General features: G+C 43.8%; 1 protein-coding gene across 1 annotated transcript in view; it reads left to right on the top strand.

Annotated features, from left to right (window-relative positions):
• Positions 1–215: 215 nt before the first annotated feature.
• The window catches only part of INSC (INSC spindle orientation adaptor protein), a 133,026-nt gene continuing 111,438 nt past the window's right edge, over positions 216–21,803 (top strand). The window contains exon 1 of the mRNA XM_050759415.1: positions 216–357. Coding sequence (XP_050615372.1) covers positions 262–357 — 96 coding nt within the window. The 5' untranslated portion in view covers positions 216–261. The remainder of the gene's footprint in view (positions 358–21,803) is intronic.

Below are 21,803 nucleotides of genomic sequence, written 5' to 3'. Positions count from 1 at the left end.
GGATGGAATTTCCATTAAGAATTAAGCAGGACAGCCCAGCATTGAGAAGTCAGGCAGGCAGAGGGGAGGGGGTCGAGGGGGAGGAAGCTTCAACTCTGAGCTCCCTTGGGCGGCCTCAGTACTGAACTGCCTTGGACAAGCTTTGCCTTGAGTCACAGGCCTTCTCAGGGCCATGGCCCAGAAGGATGGGCAAAGGGGGAGAAGCTGTTTACAGGGGCCTCTATAAGGAGACTTGGAGTTGCTGCAGCCAAGGCTGGAGCCATGAGGCGGCCCCCCAGCAATGGAGAGGCGGCCAGCAAAGGTCCAGGTGGCTGGGGTCTATGGGGAGTCCAGGAGTCCAGGAGGCTGTGCTGTACCGTACGTATCTGGGAACGTGGATGTGAGTGTGTGTGTGTGTGTGTGTGTGTGTGTGTGTATTGGGAGGGTGGGGGCATTTATGCCAAGTGCCTCCAGGGAACATCTAACAAACCAAGTCTGTTCCTCTCTTACCCTGAAACCCAGACACAGAGTTTGGGCCTGGAAAAAAAGATCTTTGAGGCTTTTTTGCTAACATCGATCTGTTTATGATCTAAGCCTCATTCTATTTCTAGCGTATAATAAAATATCTTAGTTTTCCAGGTGCTTTACATCCTTGACCTCACTTCATACTTTCAACAACCTCATGAGCTGGGCAGAGATTATTATGTTCCCCAATGTACATATGGGAAAACTGATGCTCAGAGAGGTTAAGTGATTTGTCCAAGGATTCATCACTAGAAAGTGGTAGAGGCAGGATGCAAAACCAGGTTTCTCTGAGGAAGAAGTGGAGACCAACCTACCTTCCTTCCTTCCTTCCTTCCTTCCTTCCTTCCTTCCTTCCTTCCTCCTCCCTCCCTCCCTCCCTCCCTTCCTTCCTTCCTTCTTCCATTCCTCCCTCCCTCCCTACCTCTTTCTTTCTTCCTTCCTTCCTCCTCTCCTCTCCTCTCCTCTCCTCTCCTCTCCTCTCCTCTCCTCTCCTCTCCTCTCCTCTCCTCTCCTCTCCTCTCCTCTCCTCTCCTCTCCTCTCCTCTCCTCTCCTTTCCTTTCCCTCACTCTGTTGCCAGGCTGCAGTGCGGTGGCGCAATCTTGGCTCACTGCGACCTCCAACACCGTGGTTCAACTGATTCTCCTGCCTCAGCCTCCTGAGTAGCTGGGATTACAGGCACACGCCACCACACCCAGCTAATTTTTGTATTATTAATAAGATGGGGTTTTACCATGAGGGACTCAAGCTCCGGACCTCATGATCCACCTGCCTTGGCCTCCCAAAGTGCTGGGATTACAGGCATGAGCCACCACTCCTGACTGAGACTATTCTTATCATACCACCTGCCTTACCAGAAACAGACTCAGAGAGAAGATTCTGCAAACTCTGCCCATTTGAGTAAGACTGCGGTTTCAGTGGTAATGCCCAGCCAGGTGGCACCAAGCCCTGTCCCCAGCCCTAGACAGCACTTGTTGAGACAGGAACTGAGGCCCCTCTCAGGGAACTTGGGGAGTAGAATCAGGCTGTTCTGGATGACTGCAGGGTAGAGTCGAAGCTGGCTTGTCTGAGAGGAATGGCTTGGCCATCTTCTGAGCCCTGGGTCCCTAGAGAGCTGAGGAAGAGAGTTAATGTCAGAGAGCTACTGTGTGTTCGAAGCCAGGGAGCAGCAGTCAGCTTCAGCCGGAGCCTGAAAAAAGAAATAGAGATTATTAGCATCAAGGAAGAGAAAGCTGCAGCAGGACCTTGGCGTGGTCATTTTGTCATGGGGACGGAGTCGAACTCCTTCTCCCTGAATACATATTGTGAGCAAATTGACATAGTTTGCATGTGAGAGATTTAGGTTAGATGTCAAGGAGAACTTTCTGCCAATAAGAGAGTTCAAGCTTTCGAACAGGGCTCAAGGGAGACCAGGGGGCTGCCTTTGCTTGAGGACCTCCAATAGGTCGAGATTCTCTGGGCTCTGGGGGACTCATAGCAAGATGGGGCGGGAGCGGGGGGTTGTATGAAATGACCTGGAAGCTTTCCTCCAGGTCAATAATGCCACATTCCAGAGTTTTTGGGTGGGAATCAAGTTCTTCTAGATTTAGCTATTTCACAGAGCCGAGGACGGGGGTCGGGGTGGGGTCTGATCTTATGTGACGAAGTTAGAAGGAGTTTCTGCAACAACCCCTGGTCATTTCTGGCAGGTCCAGGATGTGGAGGGTGACTTAGGTGTGTGTGACCAAGGTTCCAGAGGGGAGCACCTGCGGTTAATAAACCGTCTCATTCTAGGTGTTTGGGACCAATCAAAGCCGGGCTGCTTCCTCCTTCCGAGCAAGTGAACTGTACCCAAATCCCTCCTTGTTTTGTTTCAGCTCCAAGGGAAACGATTGCGGCACATTCCCTTCCCCTCTCCAGATGTTGGCATGCGGGGCACCTTGCGGGCGACCCCGCCCGGACGGCTCCGCGGCTCCCGGGCAATCACCCTGGTGCCTGCCTCCTGGCCCGGGGTAGCCCGGTCTCTAATTAGGCCTGACCGCGTCCCCATTCCAGCGATCCCGCAGATGGGAGGGAGCGCCATGTTTCCCCCGCCAGGGGCACCGAAATAGCCTCGCAGTCCCGCGGAGACTGCAGGCAGCCGGGGCTGACGCGGGACCAAGGCTTGGCAGGGAGCGTGCTGCTGTGGAAGGTCGTTGGGAGGCTGCGGCCGCCTGGGAGAGGGCGGGTGGGGGAGAGCGGGGCGGGGGGCGGGGGCCAGGGGCGGCCCCTCAGGCTGGGCCGGCAGAGCGGCCACTTCGCGCGCGGCCTCTGGAGCTCCAGCTGCGCCCTGCCACCACTGGCCGCACGCACCACCCGCCTTTCTCGCACGCTAAGTAAGTAGACAGCTCCCCTAGCTGGACTCAGGGGCTGGTGATGCCTCTGCCAGCCTAGTTGGGAACAGTGCAGATTTGTGACTAATTGGATAGTAGGTGTAAGTGTGTCAGTGGGAATGCTTGTGAAGGGGAGCTTGTGCCAGTGTGAGGGAGTGTGTCTGGGTGGGATGTCCACATGTGGAATTTTCTAGCATGTGCCCTAGGGTGTGAGTGTGGGTGAACGAGTGTTTCAGAGTGTGTGTGGTGGCCTGGAGTGGGCCACAGGTGTCTGTCTGTGTGGCACCTGCTGCCCTGGGTGGACTGTGTCTGTACCCGTGGAAATGCCTGTGTGTGTGTGGCAGGAAGACCTCCAGGTGAGCTGAGCCGGTCTGCATGTGGATGAGTGGATGTGCCAGAGTGAACCCAGGAAGGCAGAAGCTGGGGCTAGGGAGTGTTATCTGAACTCAGGCTTTCTAAGGTGACCTGACTTGTCCCCAGCTGGGGTGTCTTCTCTGTGGGTCATTCGGCTTTGGTTTCTCAGGGCTTGGAGCAGGGCAGAAGCTCAGCCCTCACACAACACTGGAGTGAATGTGACTCTGACTGACCCAATCTGGCTAGACCAGGGTCAGGGAGGCAGCTTGCGGGACCCCACTCTTAAACCAGGAGAAGAGGCAGGAAGTCAGGGGATGAATAGACAGGATGGCCATGGCCACCCACAAACACTCGCAGTGCACCCACGCTCACATGCTCAGCATACACGCATTCCTGTCCATTGCACCAGTCTTGTGCATACTCTTCTTAGGATAGCCACGCAACCATTCACATACTTTCAACATGTATACCTGTGGACAGCGACATGTATGCAACATGCACCCGCTTTGTTCAATGAATATGCACAAATGTATCCCTGGTGTGGCCCCACCCTCAGCCTCTAGCCTCCTCCAACTTTTGCCCCTTTTAACCTATATTTTGTACCTCTGACAATGGGTCTAAGAAACTGGCCTCAGTGGGGAATATTTTAAGTCAGGGACTTTGGCTGCAGGCGTCAGGGCAGACGGTGATATGGTGCCTTTGAGGGGTTCCATTTAATCTGAAACTGAGGCTGTCCATGGAGCTCAGCCAGAGAGCATCTTGTCCCTTAAGCTCTGGGACTTAGAAGCAGTGTTTGCCCTTTTAGAAGTGAAAACTTCCAAACACTGCCTTTGGAAGGCAAGCCAGGTCAGGCTGGGATCTGAGACAGAGCTCTGCATATGTAATTTGCTCCATGCTGTAGTTTATACTCTGGATTACACCTGCTGCAGAGAAGCAGCGACCCTTCTGGGCTGGGTCCCAGGGCAACCATTTGGCAGGGAGGACAGTGAACTGAGCTAGGCTGATTCCTTTTTTTCTTTGGTTTCATTCAACCCTACTTCGAGTCTCCCTCCCACAGGCTGGTGGGGGGATGGCATTTGCTCTCTCCTCTCCTTTCTTCCAGTAGTTATCTTTTTTTCTGGACAGAAACTCCTCCATGACCTCCTCGCCGCGGTGTCCACTGGGCACACACCATACAGCGCTTGGAAGAGTAGGTGCCCTAAAATACCAGCTGAGTGGTGGTGTTATTCTTCTTAGCAGAGTTTCTAGAGCTGTCCTATCATGGCTATTCCCTTCTGAATACTTTATTGAGGTACTCAGACTAAATGTGCTCCTTCAGTTGGGAAGTTAGAAAGACGGTATTGAGTTTCTCTCTCTCTCTCTCTCTCCCTCTCTCCCTCCCTCCCTCCTTCCCTCTTTCCTTTCGTTTCCTTTCGTTTCCTTTCCTTCCCCTTCCCCTTCCCCTTCCCCTTCCCCTTCCCCTTCTCCCTTCCCTTCTCTTCCCTTCCCTTCCCTTCCCTTCCCTTCCCTTCCCTTCCCTTCCCTTCCCTTCCCTTCCCTTCCCTTCCCTTCCCTTCCCTTCCTTTCCTTTCCTTTCCATTGACTGAGTCTCACTCTATTGCCCAGGTTGGAGTGCAGTGGCATGATCTCAGCTCATTGCAACCTCCACCTCCTGAATTCAAGTGATTCTCCTGCCTCAGCCTCCTAAGTAGCTGGGATTACAGGCGCCTGCCACCACACCTGGCTAATTTTTGTATTTTTAGTAGAGATGCGGTTTCTCCATGTTGGCCAGGCTGGTCTCGAATTCCTGACCTCAAGTTGTCTGCCTGCCTAGGCCTCCCAAAGTGCTGGGATAACAGGTGTGAGGCACCACGCCCGGCCTGAGTTTCTTCTGTCTTAATGCCTATGGTTTGGTCTAAGGGGTGACTAAGCTGTCACCCACCAACTCCTCTAATATGCAGGAGAGCAAGTTGGGTTCAACTGCTTTCTGAGGGGAATGCTGGGATCTATGTTTTCTTTGGCCTGATCCTACACCTGACCCTTGGGAGTGGTTAAAAAAGGGCAGGCTGTGGTCAGTCCAGCAGAATAAAGGTGGCGGGGAAGGAATTATTTTCCCGTTGTGCTTCCCTTTTCACTCTGGTTGCTGGGAAGCTCTTAGTCCATCATATTGTTCTGTTGTAATAACTATGTTAGTTGGAACCATTGCTTTGACTTCTAATTTCTGCTTTAAAAACTTTATAGAATACACATTTTTAATTGTAAACTTCCACTTCCTTTGCTGAAGGAAATCAGAACAAATAAATGAAAAATCAGCAATTAAGCATTCTATTGGTCTCTGGGAATGGGAACCACACTGAATTTTCTTGGGACATCCTCAATTTCAAATATATCATCTGGTTTTCAAACCATATGTCTCAATTTGGTTTCTGTACCTTTGGACTCTAATTGGTGACGATGTCTTGGAGGTTTTTTTCCTGGTAGCTCTGGGACATAATGCCTATCTCTGTGCTGGCTCAGACAAGGGGGATACTTGAGAATGAATTGGGCCATTGATAAACACCCCCTGCTCCGAGTGTTTCAGCTGCTAGCTCTTCCCTGTCTCAAAAGCTCAAGTGTCTGGGTGCCTGAAGGAGTTTGACCCTTGCCCTAAGCTTGGCCCTGGCCCCACAGCCACCCCTTCCTCATGTGACCCTGCCCAACTCAGGGCTCTGCTGGGAGGTCTGTGTCTCTTGGATCTGAGCCCTCCCCCAGTATGGACCACAACATCTCTGATCAGGGATGGCCCTTGTAGAACTGGAGCTTGGGATGAGAGCTTGGACTTAAGAGTGTGGAGGAGCACATGAAGGGCTTTACTGCCTCCTTGCGTGGGTCTGTGAGGCCATGGGCCAGTGCTCAGCACTTTATCCTTCCTCATATGGTGTCTCTAGTCTGCTAAGTGGTCAGGGAGTCATTTGTCACCTCTTACCTGCAGAGGTGCACCTCATCTGAATGCAGGGCAGAGTTCTAGCCACGTTGCAAAGTTGTTGAAACTTCTAATTCACTCCAAGACAGATTATTTTATGCTGCCTAAGGCCATTCATGTTTGGAAAGGAGAAAGCCTGAGGGTAAAACTTAGCAACAAAGAATGATTAGAATAACTCAAATAGTGGGCTTTCAGGCATTGCATTGGGGTTCTGCTTCTCAGTAGGTGTTACGTCAACCCAAGCCGGTAGCCATTGCCTGCCTTCAAGATGCATCCTCCCAGAAGCATTTGATCACAAGGTAGGAAAGAGGAAATCCCCTGTGGCCTGGTACTGAGTAATGTGCTGGTCGCCTGGTATGGGTGAAGTGTTTGTTCCCTCCCAGATAAATGTCATCTTAAAAAGGTAAGACTAGGACTGGAGCACATCTCTGCTGAATTTTCACAATATTTAGACTCTGGTTGGCCCCTGGGCTTTAAGCTTAACCAAGTGAAAACAGACTTAAAAGCCAGCAAGAGCATTGTGTGGGATGGTTAGGACTTCTGGGCAGGAAAGGCAACTCATAGTAACTCACGTTTATTTATTATAGACTACTGTCCAGCTTCCTTTTTAGGCTCTTTCCATCTTTTGATTCATGAAACCTCTACACCAACCCTATGACATAGTTAAGACGATTTTAAATATAACGAAACTGAAACACAGCAAGGCTAAACAACTAACCCAAGGTCAGAGCTAGCAAAGATTGCTTTCCAGATCTGTCTAACTCCAGAGTGTGTAGTGAATGTCCACTGACCACGAGAGATGCCAGCAACTCCCTCATTTCAAAGACTTTCAAAGCAGGAAAAACTACTCCTTTGGGCAAATTGGGGAATGAGGCTAAGGGCTTGACTTCTCCGTCTGTCTCCAGGACCTGAACATGATCAGCATCATTGGCCTTTCCAGCCTCAACTGGAGACTATTGCTGTGTGAGAAGCAGGGATTGAAGGGGTGGGAAAGGCCTCCTGGGCTGTGCGGGGATCTCTCCCCTTGCCTTTCAACCCCCCACCAGCATGGAGTGGGCAGTGTTGAACTTCTGTGCCTTCACTTTTTCCTGGAGCAACCTCTGTCCTGGGAACCAAGCCTCTGGCCAGACTCTGCCATCTGACTGGCCTGATCTCCCCTCCCCCAGCTCCAGGGTATCCTCAGCGCCAAACTCTGGGGGAGTCCTGGATGCTTTGAGGATGTCTCAGGGCAGATTAGACTCTGTTTGGTGTGATGCAGTGTCTGTAGGCGTCAGCAGTTTGGCTGGGTAGTTGTGTATAGTGTTCACTTTCTGCTGGAGAAATGAAGGTTTTGTCTTACAAACCAAATATTCTGGGTTTGGAAACCATGTGAAATGTGGCCTGTGGTTGGAGGGTGTAAACTGTGTTTTGGGTCTGTGTGTGGTGCTGGATTTAAAGACACTGTTGAGGGACAGAACAATCGGCTCAGGCCATCTCACTTCTTTTGATGGAGGGTCAGAGGTGAGCAGTACATACTGGGAATGTGTGGGAAAGAGAGCATGGGCTTTGCAGCCAGATGGATCTGACTTGGAGCCTCAGTTTCCTCATCTGTAAAATGGGGTTCCTCGTAAGGTAATGTGGTGCTAGAACTGGAAAGTCTATTTGAAATTCAGTGTCTGGCATAGAATAGGCAAACCGTAAAGTGCAATATCCTTCTTTCCTATGCCACCCACTTTCTGTGAAAGAACACTGGCCTGATTGGCACAAGATCTGGATTCCAGCTCTGATTCAGCCTTGGGCACACTGTATTATCTTGGGTTAAGTCACTTACCGTCTCTGAGCCTCCCTTTCCTGGTGCATAAAATGAGAGAACTCATTTCTCTCACTTCTCTGCATTTTCTGAGGATAATGAAAGAGTAAAGTTAAGGGTTCTCTTGGAAGATCCAGAAAGTACAACCAAAACGGATTCATTTATTCATGCCTCAGTATTAATTGAGATCTTTTGCTGTGCCAGGGTCTGTGCAAGGTGCTGGGGGTAGAGGTAAGTTGGAATATCCTGGGCTTCAGGTAGCAATCAGACCATATGGCAAGACAGACTTGTAAACAAATAAAGGCCTGTCTGTGGGGCGTGATCAAAGCAGGTACTGGAGGCTCTAATGTAGCAGCAAGGAAGTGTTGTCTCCAACTGGGGCAGTCAGAGAGGCCTTCCCAAAAGTGTAAGTACTTGGTGTGGATCTTGAAAGATAACAGGAAGTTGCCAGGAAGAGGAGGACATTGTAGGTAGAGAGACCAGCATGTGCGAGGGCATACAAGTGTTGCCTACTGTGGTAAGTTTGGGGAACTTTAAGCAGTTGGGCATAACTGGAGCCTATGGTGTGGGTGGTCAGTAGTGTTGGCGATGAGATGGAAGATGTTACAAAGAGCTTTGTATGGAGTCCTGTCTGGATTGCTGTCCTGAGATGTTTAGACTTTTTGTCATATTTATGGGCAAGCACTGAGGTATTTTAAGAAGGGAGGGACATGGTTGGATATGGGCTCACTTATTTATTCAACAAACATTTACTGAGTGCTTCCTATTTTTATGTGACTTTAAATTTTGACATATCAAATATAATAAAAATGTATAAGAGTTGTATAAGAAATCCCTCTTTATCCATATCTCAACTGTTTACATGATCTTCCATTTACTTTATTATTTTCATTCTCTCCAATCATACAAAAATATTTTTATTATTTGCATATATTTTTATTGTTTATATAATTTATATTTTACTGTATATTTTTATAATATATTTATTGTTTTATTATATATGAATACATATGAAAATGTTTATATTTCTGATCAATTGAGGAGAAATTGGAGACATGATGCCTCTTTAGCCCCCATATGTTAAGTATATATTTCCTTAAAAAGGATATTCTCTTACCACAGTGCAATTCTGTCCTAATAATGTCTTTATGGCTCCCCCATCTCTCTCACCTCAGTCGGGATCTAGTCCAAGATTGCATTAATTCATGTCTCTTTAGTCTCCTCGAATACAGAGCAGTTCTTTTGCTTTATTTATTTATTTTTTGAACTTTATATTTTTGAATAGTACAGGTCAGTTATTATGTGGAATATCTATCAATTTGGTTATTGTTGATGGTTCCACATGACTAGATTCAAGCAATGCATTATGGGCAGGAATACCACTGCAGTGAGGTTATGTCCTCTCCAGTTTTCATATCAGCAAGCACATGATGTGGGGATTGTCCCAGTGCTGGTGATGGGAGCTTTTATCACTTGCTTAAGAATAATGTCTGCCAGTTTTTCCACTGTGAAATTACTATTTTTCTCTCTGTAATTAATAAGTAATTTGTGGCGAGATACTTTGAGACTATGTATAAGCTGTTCCTTATCAAACTTATACCCACTGATTTTAGCATCATTGATCATTTTGAATCAATTATTTCTTCCATATTTAGTAGTTAGCATTCTACTTTAAAAAAATCTTTCCTCTCTCCCTCCCTTCCTATCACTAGGGTCTCATGAATTCTTCATTTATTCAATGGGTTATAAATCAATTATTATCTTTATTTTATTTCATTGTTCACATTGTCCCAAACTTGATTAGTGGGAGGCTCTGCAAGCTGGCTTTCTTTGTTTTTGATGCATCCCCACAATTCTCTATGCTCTTCCTTACTATTCGCTATAGCAAGAAGCTACAGGCTCAGTTTCCTTTCTGTGCTACAGCCCTGGAATTAGCCATTTGTCTAAAGAGCACTGGATCCTTTTAGTGGAAAATGATATTTAGAAACCAAGATTTTTAAAGGCCACCTGTGCTCCTTGTGATTGGTGTGTCATCATTTATATGCTCTCTTAGCAAACAGAGTTAGGACATATATGTATATTTATTTCTCCAATCAACCAATACAATACATTGTTACATGTTTTTAGAAGAAAAAACCCAAAGACTGCAATAGAGAGTAATGGAGTAGGAATACTTTAGATTGGGTGGTTAGAAAGGGCCTCTTTCAGGAGGCGACATTTAGGAAGACAGCATGAGGTGGGTGGATGGATTGGAAGAAGAAAGAGCCTAGAGATTGTTTTAATTATTCATACAGTAATTACCAGGGCCTGAACTAAGTTCAAATGGAGAGGAAGTGGAATTCAATAGGACACAGTGACTGGTGAATGCATAAAGTGAGGGAGATGAAGGAGTCTGGGGGACTCCCAGTTTGATGCCTCAAAGGCCTCTCAAACTCAATGTGTCCAAAACAGAATTTCTTTCGTTCTTCATCATACTAAAACCTGGTCCTCTTCAGGTATTTCAGATTTCATTGAATGACTCCTTCTTCTGGGTAGCTGCACAAGTCAGACAGACCTGACGGTCATCCTCAACACCTCTCTCTCTAAAAACTCACATCCAATCCATCCCCATATCTTGTTGATATTAGCTTGTAAATATCTCTCAAATCTTTCACTTCTCACCATCTCCACCAGCATCACCCTAGTTCATGGTACCATCTTCATGTTTCTAGGGTACTACAAGAGCCCCCGGTCCCCCTATATCCATACTGGTTCCCCTCCAATTTGTTCTCCACACAGCAGCCAGAGCACATTTCAAAACTCAGCTATGTTCATATCATTTTCTTCCTTAAAAGTATGTTAGTTGCTTCCTATTGATCTTAAGATAAAGACCACACTCTTTAGTAAGTCCTACGAGGTCTTGCTTGCCTGGCCCTGCTGCCCTCTCTGACATCTCCCTACCTAGCACTCTCTCCCTGGCTCTCCCTGCCACACTGGCCTCAGCTGAGTCTCAGTCCCCAGGGCTTGTTAGGCTCCTCCTGCCATAAGTCTTTGTATTTGCTGTTCCTCTGCTTAGAATGCTCACTCTTCCTGACTCCACCTACTGAATTCCTTCTTTACTCTCAGTTCTCAACTGAGTTGTCACTTTCATAATCTTCAGGGCCAGGTCCAACCCCATTTTATAAAGTTTTAAAACATCATGTACCTCCTTCAAGGCTTTATCATAGTCTTAATTTTACATTTACTTATGTAATCATTAAAGCTTACCTTCTCTATGTGATGATGAGCTCTGCGAGGGTTGGGACCATGTCTGGTTTTGCTCATTACTTTATCCTAGCAGGCATAATGGTACCATGTTACTGACACATGCCACAAATATATGTTGAACAAACGAGTTAATGAAGATTTATCATCTGAGTAACCAGACAGATGATGGAACCATTCAGTGGAATAAAAATGAGGAGAGAAGTAGATTTGAGGAGGAAAATGATAATTCATTTTGGGACACCTGGCATTTGGGGTGACTGCCAACAATGTCTGTCCCTCAGAGACCTTACCATCTTCTGTACAAATTAGGATGTCACTAAGGAGCTTTTGGGGGGCTGGTGACAGGTGACATCTAATTCCCAGATGATTCTAAGAAGGTCCCTGGGGGAGGTGGCTAAGTCACAAATGGCATCCCTGAGCTGTGGCTTCCCTATCTATCATTATCTCTGGTTTGTAGAGCATACAGGAGATAGAAGGGGTTCCCAGTGGTCCTGACTTGGCTCCTTGGGTACTTGTATAAAATATCTTTACAATCCTATGAAAGACTCCTTGGAACTTTAGTTACTTTATGATTCACATTTGTCAGGAGCTGCCAACCTCCTTCCTACCTCTAACACTGCACTAGACATAGGCTTAAAGGAATACAGAAAGTAGGTCTTACTAAGCCCGGTGAGCCATCCTTTCAAAGATGTCATCAGCACTAGGACAGATGGCCCATTCCATCCCTCTGACTTTCTTACTCTTACATTCCTCACTCACTCATTCAACTTTCTATCTCATCTTGTTCATTCAGTCACTTACCCACACACCCATCTGTCACCCACCTATGCATCCATGAACAAGAGTTTATGTTGGATTTATAGCAGGACTCAAGGCTAATGCATTATCTTCAGTCCCACTCCTTTATCCCTCTTTTCTGTGGTCCTCACAGCTCAGAATCCCAGGCAAGGAGACTGTCAGGGGTTGGAGAGATGTCACTGTGCTAGTCTAGGGCTGGGCTGGGTATGATTGCAGGGTGTTAGCAGGAAGAGTGGGAGACCAGAAGTGGCCACACTGATTACTCCTCTTGGCTCATTGTCTGCTTTTCTGGCTTCCCTTCTTTCATTGGTGATGAGAACTTAGAGATTAGGTAGATATAAGGTAGATATAAGGCAGACTGGGCTTTGCAGAGGTATTAGGGGGCTCTGGCCTTAAGGGGAAATAGGAACACAGCTCCCTGTGAGCCCTACGGTGGAAAATGTGATGCTTTTGTTTTCTTCTTCATTTTAGACTACGATTGCACTTTAACCCTGTTGAATTTGCAGAGAGGCTATGGGAGGGTGGGAGAGCAGGATTTTAAAATGTGGCATTTAGAAACCAGGCAGTAGACTAATCCTGGCCCCATCCCCCTAGAAGCTGCTCTTTCAGTTCTCTTAGGCTTGTCACTTACAAAGAGCTCCCTAGAATGTGTGCTATCCATCTGCTTCGGTGGCCGACAGGGCTGGAACTGAGAAGGCATAGGACAATGACAGCCACATCAGATAACAGCATCTTGGAAAAATGCCTGAAGGTTGCAAGGGTCTAAGTTACAGACTCATTCACTCATTCCCTCCCTCACGAATTCATTCATTTATCTACTTAGCACCTACCTAGTAGGTGCCATGTTTAATTCTCAGCCCTGGAGACATGACAGTGAGCAAAACACATATTTCATGCCCTTGGAGGATTTGGTTTGGGAAGAGAGACAGTAAACAGGGTATATATACCATACAGAGTATGAATACCATGGAGAAATATAGAGAATAGTAAGGGAGCTCCAAGGGTGGGAGGGGGTTTATACATTTATACAGGGTCAGGAGGTTTTCTCTGATAAGCAGGCATTTAAACAGAGGCCAAGAGGAAGCTATGTGAATACTTGTTGGAAGAGGAGCCAAATAAAGAGAAGAGTAAGTGCAAAGGCCCTGAGGCATGGTTGAGAAAGAGCTTGCCGGTTCATATGATTGAAGTTAAGTGAGGGATGGGGAGAGTTGAAGGAGTTGAGATCAATGCAATAATGGGTGCCAGCTCATGAAGGCTCTGGTGGGTTATTTGAAGAACCTTGGCTTTTAATATGAGTGGTATAGTGAACGTTGAAAAGTTTTGAAGAGAGAAATGACATGCTATAGCTGCTATGAAAATAGTAGATTGTTACTGGGAGGAGAAATGAATTAGGAGCCTATTATAGTGATTTAGGTGAGCGATGATGGTGGCTAGGACCAAGGTTCACTTATTCATTCATTTATCCTCCATTTCATTTTTTATTCTACAGATGTCTCTGTAACTCTGCCTGCCCACATATGAGGCCCCTTAGCACTTTGCATCCATTCCTCTGTCCGCCCCGCTCCCATGATCTGTCCAGCTATCCTCATTGCTTTCAACAAGTCTTTACCAGCTACTTGGAGAGTGTTGTGCCAGATGCTGACTAATATGGGCATATTCTTGTGGAACTTTGGCTCTCTCAGGGAGACAAGATGCATCCGTAGGAGATCACCAGTCAACTACAAAACCAAGCAAGTCTCTCAGGCTCAGGATGAATGGTGTCAACACTTCAGTGTTTCAGGAACCCTGTGGGCTGGAGGTCAGAGTAAGCGTCTGGGTGGAAGCCACATTTAAGCTGAATCTTGACAGGTGGGGTGGCCAAGTCAGTCCTGAAGAATAACAGGAAAGTTGCTCTGAAGCTTGAATGTAAGGGGAATGTTGGGGAATACTGGGTGGTAATGCTAAAAGGAGGTGGTGTGGGCTAGAAACAGGATCTAGAGAGGAACAAGCACCAGGCTAAGGAGTTCACATCTAAGTTGAGAGAGTTTGGGGAGACACAGGTTTTCAAGGAGATTTTACAATGAGAGCCGTGTTTTAAGAGGCTGAAACTAAAATCGGATGGAGGAATAATAGGCTGGGGACTCAGAGAGCAAAAAGACCATGGCCTTGTGTGAACCTGCTTGGCCTTTAGGCCAGCAGGAATGCTGAGGCTAGGAGGACTTCTGGGGCGGCTCCTAGATGCAATGGTGTGGGGCTCCATGGCTAACACAAACAGCAGGATATGGTACTGGCAGTTCCTTGGACAAACCCTACATATCTCCTATAACTCAAAATCACCTTTGAGCAAAGAACACAGAGAAGCCTGGGTTCTGGGAAGAGCAAGCTGGAGAAAAATGTTCAGGTCTGGGCTCTGGTCATGAATGACTCTTTTAGAAGCTTCTGGGGTCACTGGATTGTAGGAACATTAGATTCAGAGCAGGAGCTCATCTAATTCAGCCCTCTATTCTTATAGATGGGAAACTGGAGGCCCAGAGAAGGGGCATATATTGTGTAAGGCACTATAGAGCACTTGTTTAGAGAAAGGTCAAGCATCTCATTGAACTCATGCTGGAGGAATTTCTATGTTTTATTTAATTATTCATTTACATATCTCTTTCAATGGAAAAATAAAATTCTAAGAAGAAGAAAATTGTTCTGTTCATCTCCTCTCTCATCTAGCTGGGCCTTAACACAGAGCAGACGCTCTGCCTGACCCTCAGGATCACAATGTCTCCCCTCTTGACCCAGACAAAAGCAGGGTGTTAGGCTTGTCTCAGAGCTGGCCAGATGTGGAATCAGAAAGAGCTGCCTGTGGATGGGGATAGAGCCTGACTCTGAATCCCTTATCTATTCGTGAGGCTTGGCCTGTGACTAGTTTCTATCTCAGCTATGTCCTTGGTGACATCTCACTGGTGGCCATGATCATGGCTGTTGCCATGAAGGGGCCTGCTGAGAGAGAGGAGAGGGAGGTTTTGGTGTGGTGAGGGGATGTCTTGTGCCTGAGGCTACTGCAAGAGGAGAAAACCTCTGCCCAGCTGGAGAGAGAGCAGCCTGCAGGGAGATTAACAGCCTCAGATGGGCACCTAGGATACATACTTGGGGCTTAAGGCCATTGCTTGGTCTGGCCTGAGGCTGCGCCTGCAGGGACTTCACCAAACTCACATATTTGTTCTCTTGCTGTCCTATGAAGCTTAAAGCCACTTCTTTAAGAGCAGCCTCTCCGTGCAGTCTGCAAAAGTCTATGGCTTAACATCAACAGGATTTTAAACTGAAGTGTCTTTTGATGCACCTCCATCCCTGCATTTAGGATCCTAGTGGGGAGGGCTGAAGCTGGAGATTTCTTGAAAAGTCAGAGGCATTTGGGCCATAGATCCTGCCAATCCAGGCACCAGGGTTCGCGTCAATGCTGGATGGGTAATTGGTTCTTAAGCTCTTGGTCAGCACCCTGTCCTGTTTGTCTTGTGCTGTATACTTGGCAGAGGACTTCCACATGGAGAGGGGTGAGTTATACTGGTGAGCAAGCTTATTTGTAGGCACAGGAAAATAAGTACTCCCTCACTGTGTTCCACGTTCCTCAGAGAATATCTTGGGGAGGCAGTGATGGGGTCATTATGCTCTTCACGATAGCAATCTTAGATCAAGCAATGTGGATGGAACTTGGATAGGTGAAATTCTAGAAGGAGACTAGAAAGAACTTGGATTCACAACATGATGAAACCCCGTCTCTACCAAAAATACAAAAATAAACTGGGTATGGAGGCTTGCACCTGTAATCCCAGATACTCGGGAGACTGAGGCAGGATAATCGCTTGAACCTGGAAGGTGGAGGTTGCAGTGAGCTGAGATCGTGCCATTGCACTCCAGCCTGGGTGACAGGGCAAGACTCCATCTCAAAAAAAAACAAACAAACAACAACAACACAACAAAAAAAAAAAACAAAGAAAGAAAGAACGAATGAACGAACTTGAGTTCTAATCTGGCTTCTAGAACCACAAATTTGCTGTGTGACTTGGACAAGTCATTTATCCTCTCTGGGCCTCAATTTCTTTTTGTGCAAAGTACAGAGTTGAAAAAAAAAACCCACCATTTCTGAGACCCTGTTTTGTATAACATTCCAGATACCTTACTTATATTATGCCAATAGGAATTTTTGGTTAGGACTCTGTCTTCTGGATTTCTATCCTGACCAAGGGCTGATTTTGCACTTTGCCTGAATTATACTTTTCACTCCTTTTGATCTTTTAAGAGATTTATTTATTTATTTTTTCCACAGACCATATTGCCTAACAAAATCCCTCCTATTTTCATGGAATCATATAGGGATACAAAGCAGTGTCGTAATGTCATATCCATTATTATATTTTAATTTTTACAACAAATGTGCCAGGTAATCAAATATATATTATTATCCCCAGTTTGCATATGAGAAAAGAGGCCTAGAGAAGTCAAGTAACTTGACTAAGGTTACGCAGTTAGTTACCGGCAGAGCTGGGGCGGGGATGAAGGTTTCTTGGCTGCTAGTCTGTGTTTGGTTGTGCCGCTTTTTGGACTTGGGAAGGGGTATCATAAGGACTTCATGGGATAGGGCTTGTGGGATTCATTAGGTGACAGAATTATCAAGATGAGAGCACCTGCCACCACATACCTGTACCATGTAAGGTTGAAATGTTCTTAGCCTGGAGCAGCCCCCACCCCCCTGGACCCAGAGGTGAGGGGCTAGACTGGCCCCTGTGCCCAGCTATGCAAAGATCAGGGCTGTAGATAGCCCTCTGTGGAAGCTATTACTGACAATCCAGCCCTGCTGTCTGCTGTATTAGCAGGATGGTGGGTATCTGGCCAGTGCCTCTTAGTTAACCTTCCCTTCTTCATTTTAAGAAGCTTTTTTATCTGCTTGGTCCTGGAGCTAGGCTGGCTCTTTCTGGCTGCAGAAAGGGGCTTTTAAAGTAACCCTCTTAGTTTATTTCTCTCTGAGCCAATCCAGCCAGATCTTTGCTTGGGGCAAGAGGGAGCCTCAAGGGTAGAAGTATGTGAGCAAGAAGAAGCTCTCCTTTCACATACCAGTCAAGAATGACTGGACATCATCTGCCTCCCCAGCCCCATTCACTTTCTATTTGTAATTTGGGATCTGTGTGTGTGAGCTCTGAATAGGTTGCCCCCCATCTTCCCCTCCTTTCTCATTAATCAAGTTTCCATATTTTCTTGGGTCTATTTAGGGGCTTGCTGTTCTGTTCTCTATGTTTATTCCAGGGTCAATATCCCATTGTATTTATTAGTTTTTAAAAAGTCTTATGATCTGGCAGGAAAAGTCCCTCCAATTTTTTCCAGAAACATTTTGGCTACACATTTCAGATTCAACCTGTCAAGTTCTAGAAAAAAATCCTATAGGGAGTTGATTGGAATTGGACTGAATATTTAGATCAGTTTATGGTGAATTAATATTTCCCTATCATATATATGGTATTTCATATGCATGAATTATCTATTAACTTATCTCGGCCTTCTTTAATATCATTTAATAATGTTTTACAATTTTCTCGAGAAGGGACTTGCACATGTTAAGGTTCATTTCTATGGCCTTTACATACTTTTGTTGCTTTGTTAATGACCTCTCTTCTAAATTTTACTCTGTTTATGCTGGTATCTATAACTATACTTGACTTTTGAATATTCATTTCTGACCAACTTTCTAAAACCTTATATAAATTAAAATAATATTTTTGTAGATACCCTTTGATTTTCTACATAGAGAGTGAGGATGAATTGCTGGTTCATATGTTTTCATAAGAATTAGGGAAAGGTACCGTGTCTGCAGGGACACAGACCCATGGATACCTTCCTTGCCAAGTGGACCACAGCTCTGTGCCTGGTGGACCCAGCCCTGTGTTGGGGTGGCTGGATGAACACAACAGAGGCCAGTTTCAGACTCCTCACTCTTCTGGCTGTGTACTGGTATGCACAGGCAGATGTGGCTGCCTGTGAACCACATCAACTGTAAATAATGATGGTTTTGTTTCTTCCCATTCTAATACATTTTTCTTTCTACACTAGCTAAGATCTCTAGCACAATAATGAGTAGAAATTGTTGAGAGCTGGGCATCTTTATTTTGTTTCTGATCTCACAGGAAATGCTTTCATTCAACATGTCATCAAGTATACTTCTCGTGGTATATATTTTTTCTTGGTAGATACCCTATAATCAGTTTAAGGGTTGAGATGGCCATAAGGTTTTTTCCTTCTTTATGTTGTGGGTTTCACTGATCTGTTTTCTAATGTTAAAATAACCATGTATTTTTAGGCTAGATCCAACTTAGCCATTGATATACAATCCTTTTCACATATAGCTGGATTTTGCTTGCTAGTATTTTGTTTAGTATATTTTCATATATGTTTCTATATAGATTGGCCTGTATATTTCCTTTCTTGTGTTGTTCTTGTTCAATTTTAGTATCAAAGTTATTTAAGCCTTATCCTATCAATTGAAGTGTGTTTTCTCTTTTCCTATTCTGCGGAAGAGTTTGGTTATTTTTCCTTTAAATGATATAAACTCATGCTTCTCTGAGCTTGGTGTTTTCCTTATGAGAAGATTTTAAACTATTGATGAATTCTTTCAGTGGTTATAGATCTACTTTTTCTTGAATCAATTTTGGCAAATTGTATTTTCTAGGAATTTATCTAGCTTATTTATGTTTTCAATGATATTGCATAATATCCTCTTATCTCTGCTGCATCTGTAGAAATAAACCTCTTTTATTGCTAATATTATTTCCTCTTTTTTTCTGGTTTTTTTCCAGATCTTGCCAGCAGTTTGTCTATTTTATGTTTTCAAAAACCAACTTTAGTCATTATGTTTATGTTTTGTTTTGTATTTTGATTTGTGTTTTATTTAATGTTTGCTCCTATCTTAATTATTTTCCTTCTGATACTTTCTTTAGAATTATTTTCCTCTTATTTTTAAAGTTTCTTAAGTTGGAGATTATTATGTTGGAGAAGTTGGAGATTCTTTGAATTTTCAGATCTTTTTCTAATTTAAGTATTTAAGTCTATAATTTTTGTTCTTAGTTATATTTTATCTATATACATGATTTTTAATATGTGTATTTTCATCATCATTCAGGTTTATTTTCTAATTTCTGCTGTAATTTCTTCTTGGACCTATGGCTTGTGTGTTTAAAAATATATGTCTGTATGGGGTATTTATGTTGGGGTAGAGATTGCAACCCCAATGTCAATCTTTTGAAATTTGTTGAGGCTTGCTTTAAAGACTAGAAAGTAGTTGATTAAGAAAAAAAAAAAAAAAGAATGATTCATGAGTGCTTGAAAAGAATGTGTATTCTGGGTGTTCTATTTATGAACATTAAATCTAACTTAAACGTGCCATTCAAATATTCTATATCCTTACTGATCATTTTCGTGCTTGATCTATCAGTTAATGACAGAATTGTGTTGAAATGTATGTGATTCAGGACTAGTTCATTTCTCCTTAAAGTTTTATCAATTTTACTTTGCATATCTTAAAGCTATGCTATTAGATATATCCTCATTATTGTATTTTCTTAATGGGCTGAACATTTAATTTTCATGTAGTGAATCTCTTCATTGCCTTAAAGTTTGTTTTGCATTATATGAATACATTAGCATCAGATTTCTTTAGGTAAGTATTTTTATGGTGTATCTTTTGTGGCCTTTAAGTTTAAGCTATTTTAGGTCTTTTTGTTTTAGGGATACTTCTTGTAGCTAGCACATAGCATGCACAACTTCCAGCCCCCTCCATGTATTGCACCCTTAATAATCTCTGCTTAGAACTGGATAGTTTAGCTCATTTCCCCTTAATGTGACTACTATTATACATTGATACTCCCCTCTACATACTTTCTTTCTTTCTTTGGTTTAATTTTTTAAATTTATTGCTCATTTATTTTTTCCTCCTCTACACAGTTCGAGGGAATTGTCTCTTTCTCATGTCTGTTCTTTTAGTTAATTACTTTAGATATTATAGCATTAATAATAACCTAAAAAGCCTAAATTTAATTTACATCTCTATTTTTCTTCCCCCAAAATAGAACCTTGGAGCACTTTAAACAACTTTAGTCATATCCTTCTAAATTATATACAATATTTTAGATTCATCGTTTCTTATCTCAAAAATGAGGGATTATAATTGTTTTTTTTTTATTTGGAGGCGAGGTCTTGCTCTGTTGCCCAAGCTGGGGTACAGTGGGGCAATCACAGTTCACTGCAGCCTCAACCTCCTGGACTCAAATGATCCTCCCACCTCAGCCTCCTGAGTAGGTGAAAACACAGTTAGGATTCACTGCACTCGGCTTTTTAAATTTTTGTAGAGATGGGGGCTGCACTACATTGCCCAGACTGATCTTGAACTCTTGGGCTTAAGTGATCCTCCTGCCTCAGCTTCCCTAAGTACTGGAATTACAGGAATGAGTCAATGTGCCCGGCCCTGTAATTGTTTTTTAGTTAAAGTTTCTTTGGATTTACCCACAGTTTTAAGCAAGTTTGCTCATCATTCTTTCTTGTATCTCAAACCTTCCATATGATATTGCATTATTTCTGCTTGAAGCAAATCCTTCAGAATTTCCTTTAGTGTGGGATTTTTGGTTGTCTGAGAATGCTTATATTTCATACTTATTCTTGAAATGTAATTTCTATAGATATAGAATTTTGGGACAATGATTTTCTGGCATAATATATTTTCTTGTTGTCTGCTGAGTTTCATCATTGTTATTAAGTGATCATCTGTCAATCTAGTTTCCTTTTTCCTTTGATTGCTTTCAAAATCTTCTGTCTTTGGTGCTCATTAATGTTATGAGTTGTCTAGGGTGTGGATGTATATGTTTTGTATTTATCTTACTAGGGATTCATTGGGATTTCTGAATTTGAATGTTGTTTTGTCTTTCAAAAAATCCAGGGAACTGAAATTTCAGCCACTGATTCTTTGAATATCACCATTTCCCCATTCTCTCTCTTTGCAAATATGATGAAATACTTGTTAGATCCCATCACTCTATATTTCTTAGCTTTAATTCTCTCATATTTTTTCTCTCTTTTTCTCTCTGGACTGCATCTTGGTTAAGTTCTTTTGTTCTATCTTTTAATATACCAATCCATTTTTTAGCTGTGATTAATCTGCCCAATGAGTTTTTCATTTTAATTATTGTATTTTAATGTAGAAAAGGTCTATTTGTTTCCTTCTCAAATTTTCTTGGCCATATTTTATAGCCTTTGTTCTTTGAAAACGTTTTCATGACTCTCTTTTATTTCTTAAAACTAAATTCTCTAATCAAGTCCCCCATCCCCACAACAGATAATGTAAATTCAGGCCGTAAGCCTATCTGAGGCCCATAATGTGGTCATTAATTCTCAACTTTCATTGTTGACAATTTTGATATAGAAGGTTTATTTTCCATTTACTCTTAAACTGAGTTTCTGGTTTTCTGGATCCCTATTTGATTCCTCCCCTTGGGAAGTTCCTAGGCTTTATCACATGTTTCCTTGCACTGTACACATAGGAAACAGAAGTCCAGAGAATACAACATTCAACAGATGTCTCAGGAAAAACAAAACAAAACAAAACAACAACAACAAATTCCCTTCAACTCTTGCTTATGTTTCCTGGTTCTTCTTTTGCTTTACTTTTGGCCTCTCCAGCTTTCTTACACTTTTGCCAGCTCAGTAATATATTTTAAAAACATTAAAAGGATAATTATTCATCCTTTAAAATTGTTCTTATGGAGCAGTATTTAAAGTATCTGGGCTACTGTATTGTTGGAGATAACAATCTTATATGAG

Source organism: Macaca thibetana, chromosome 14 (assembly GCF_024542745.1).
Source record: "Macaca thibetana thibetana isolate TM-01 chromosome 14, ASM2454274v1, whole genome shotgun sequence".
Taxonomy (NCBI): domain Eukaryota; kingdom Metazoa; phylum Chordata; class Mammalia; order Primates; family Cercopithecidae; genus Macaca; species Macaca thibetana.
The sequence above is the reverse complement of the archived record's forward strand: the minus strand, read 5'-3'. Positions and strand labels throughout refer to the sequence as shown.